Consider the following 2,967-nt stretch of genomic DNA (forward strand, 5'->3'; position numbering starts at 1 on the left):
TAACTCAAAGCGCACAAAATATCTTTCTATTCTACATACTTGTAGAACAATACTGAGTTACATATTCTGTCCACTTAAATTAAATATATACCAAGAGTGACACGTTGCAGCATGTTGGTGTGCAAATGCATTAAGAAAGGTGATAAAGAGAGGACGAAGAATAACAAGCATGCTAATGTTTTAGATATCAAATATCGCAACGACATCCATTAGACTTTATCGCGAACATAACATGTGCAGCCAGAGATCAAATATGCTAATTTTTAGCTCATTATGTCCATTTCTACGAATGTAGATCAATTTTAATCCCGGCTTAACTTACTATCCTTTTTCTGACTCTTAGATCTAGAAAGAGATGAAAAATAATCCGGGATTGAAGTTAATCTGCATCGGTAGAAATGTATGTACATTAATCATCGCGACCTAAATTGAATCTTCACGGCACAAGCGTGGAATTTCCAATAATTTAATTCGGAGTATAACGGAATTTATGTTCGGCACGAACCTTTGCACTCGTTGGCGTCCCTGGCGGTGGCCCTGGCCCACGGCCGGTCGAAGTGGAAGGGCCGGCATCGCTCGCAGTCCCTGCCGGCGGTGTTGTGCCTGCACTCGCAGACGACCTCGCCGTCCTTGCCGGGGATGCAGCGCGCCGCGTGTCCGTTGCACTTGCACCTGCCGCCCACGGCGAAGTCCGAGACCGCGTAGTGGTGGGCCATGGTGGCGGTGGCGATCGGGCCCAGGCCGTTCATCGCCACGCTGGCGAGCGTGGTCGTGGTCGAGGAGACGGTGACCGGCACGAAGCCCATGTCGCGTACCGCGGCGTCGATCGCGTCGTTGGACTGCATCTCTTGGGGCGCGATCACCTGATGGACCGACGGCAGGGCCGTCACCAGGGGATCCTGGCCGTGCAGAATCGCGTTCTTCTGGCTCTTGAGCCGCTCCTCGCGCTCGCGTTCCCGCTTCGTCATCTCCTCCAGCCCGATCGCCGCCACGTGATGCTCCTCGCCGTTGAGCGACGACGATCCCTGGTCCGGGCCCGACGGCATGTGCAGCCGGTTGAACACCACCCGGATATCGGTGGCGGTCACCCAGTCCTGCAGCACCGGCGAGTTGTCGAAGTCGGCGGCGGACGGTCGGCCCTCCAGAGTGCTGAAGGCGATCCTGCCGACCGGGCCGAGGCCGTCGCCGCCGGTGTAACGGTGACTGTCGGTGCACCGGGCCTCCTGCTCGTTCGCCTTGGTGATGGTGGCGCGATTCGGCCTGCCGTAGACCCGGCGGCACTGCGACGAGTAGAACTGAAACGGCTGCCAGGTCTTGCCGTAGTCCATCGACTTGTAGATCGCGATCGAGTCGGGCTTGGCGGCGCGCGGGCAGAACTGCAGGCTGACGTACGTAAGCTCGTACTTCTTGCCGAGGGAGAGGGTCAGGGTGACGTTGTCGGGCGGCGCCGAGAAGCTCTGCGAGCTGACGAGCGGCTCGCTGCGCCAGCAGGTGACGTTGTTCGGGTTGTTCAGGTCGGTCAGATAGCTCGCGGGGAAACGTCGCCGGGGCGTGCTGTCGTCGCACACGTGGCAGTGGCCGATGCCGGTGGTGCCGCCGGGCTCGTCGGTGACGTCGCAGTAGCGGGTGGGCCCGCCGGTGCCGCACGTGGACGACGCCTCGACGGTCGCGCCGAACGCCGCGTTCACGAAGTCGGGGATGCACCGGCGCGGCCGGTCCTCGTCGTAGCACGGGTCGCTCGGGTTCTGCTGGCTCGAGAACATCTTGGTGTAGATCTCGCCGCGGGCCGGCTGCAGCGGCAGCAGCAGCAGCAGCAGCTGCCCGGACAGGATCGTCGCGAGGACGACCCACGGCCGAAAGGACCGTTTCTCCGCCATCCTGCACCGCTGGCGAACTGCCCGCTCCGATCCTTCTTCCGTTCTTCGCGCTTCTCCGGCAGATATCCGCGCGCGGTTTGCGGTACGGGTGTCGTTGGCGGTTCAACGCGACCCTGACGATCACGAGAAGCTTCACTCACCTCTTCCCCGTCTTCCCTCCTGCTCTCTTTACTCTCCCCTCTACGGAAAGGGGCAACTGAGATGCGATCTCGGTCCTAGGCCTCGCTCCGCGTCATGTTGAAATCGAGGCGCGATTTAATTTTCCGTTGTACTTCTCTGTGTCTCGCTGAAACCCGTCTCTCTGTCACTCACGGCTCACATTATATTGGCACTGGCCAAGTTAGAATACTTGGAACGCGACACGATGATGAATCTAAAACCATATACGTTTAGTCTCGCGGAATAAGATAAACGCACTGTTCACACTGAAACCGGACCCGTCCGAGGAGCCGCCTGACTCACCACTTCGAAAGTTTATTTGTTTGTTTATTTTTTTTCGCACTCAGTCAGACAGACTCGCGGAATATCACCCTCGCTACGATCTCGAGAGAACGCGTCTCGTTTCCCCGAACGGCGCGAAACGAGTTTCGTGGCCGCGCAAAAGCGAAGGAGGAAATCGGCTGCGATCGGGAACGAACGCGCCGGCGGAAACGACCGGCGATAAAACAAACCCTACCTCGACAGCGGCTCGCCGCTAACTGAAACGCCGTCCTCGCACGATGCGCATCCGAACTCCGAACTGCCGCGAGTCCCTCTCCGGTCGCGGGCTCCCCGCTCCCCGCAGCCCCCGATGCGTGTTACCCCCTTCTTGCCCCGCCCCCCTCTACTCCTTTTGTCTCCGTTCGACCAACGACGCGTCACTCTCTCGCTCGCACACGCTTGCGAGAGATCGCGCGGGCCAATCGGACGAGACATTGTCCCCCCTCCCCCTCCACTCCGCAGTATGCGAGACTGGTCCATGGATCGTGGATCCAAGCGCGGAGGGATGCCGCGCGCGTGCTACGGATGGACCAGGAACGTTGGACTGGCCCCGAGGGTGCTTCCCTCGAGGGACAGCACGTGATTTTTCTTGTTTCCTTTATTTCGCCCG

The 2,967-nt window shown here is 59.0% G+C and overlaps 1 protein-coding gene across 1 annotated transcript; it reads right to left on the reverse strand.

The window, feature by feature from the left end:
- Positions 1-505: 505 nt before the first annotated feature.
- LOC112466300 (netrin-1-like) lies at positions 506-2,600 on the reverse strand (the record flags this gene model as incomplete). The annotated part of the gene is made up of 1 exon (XM_025034338.1): positions 506-2,600. A coding segment is annotated over exon 1 (1,372 nt), but the record flags the coding sequence as incomplete, so codon positions are not given.
- Between the last annotated feature and the right edge of the window lie 367 nt (positions 2,601-2,967).

Source organism: Temnothorax curvispinosus, unplaced genomic scaffold (genome assembly GCF_003070985.1).
Source record: "Temnothorax curvispinosus isolate PA1 unplaced genomic scaffold, ASM307098v1 QBEX01001537.1, whole genome shotgun sequence".
Lineage (NCBI taxonomy): Eukaryota > Metazoa > Arthropoda > Insecta > Hymenoptera > Formicidae > Temnothorax > Temnothorax curvispinosus.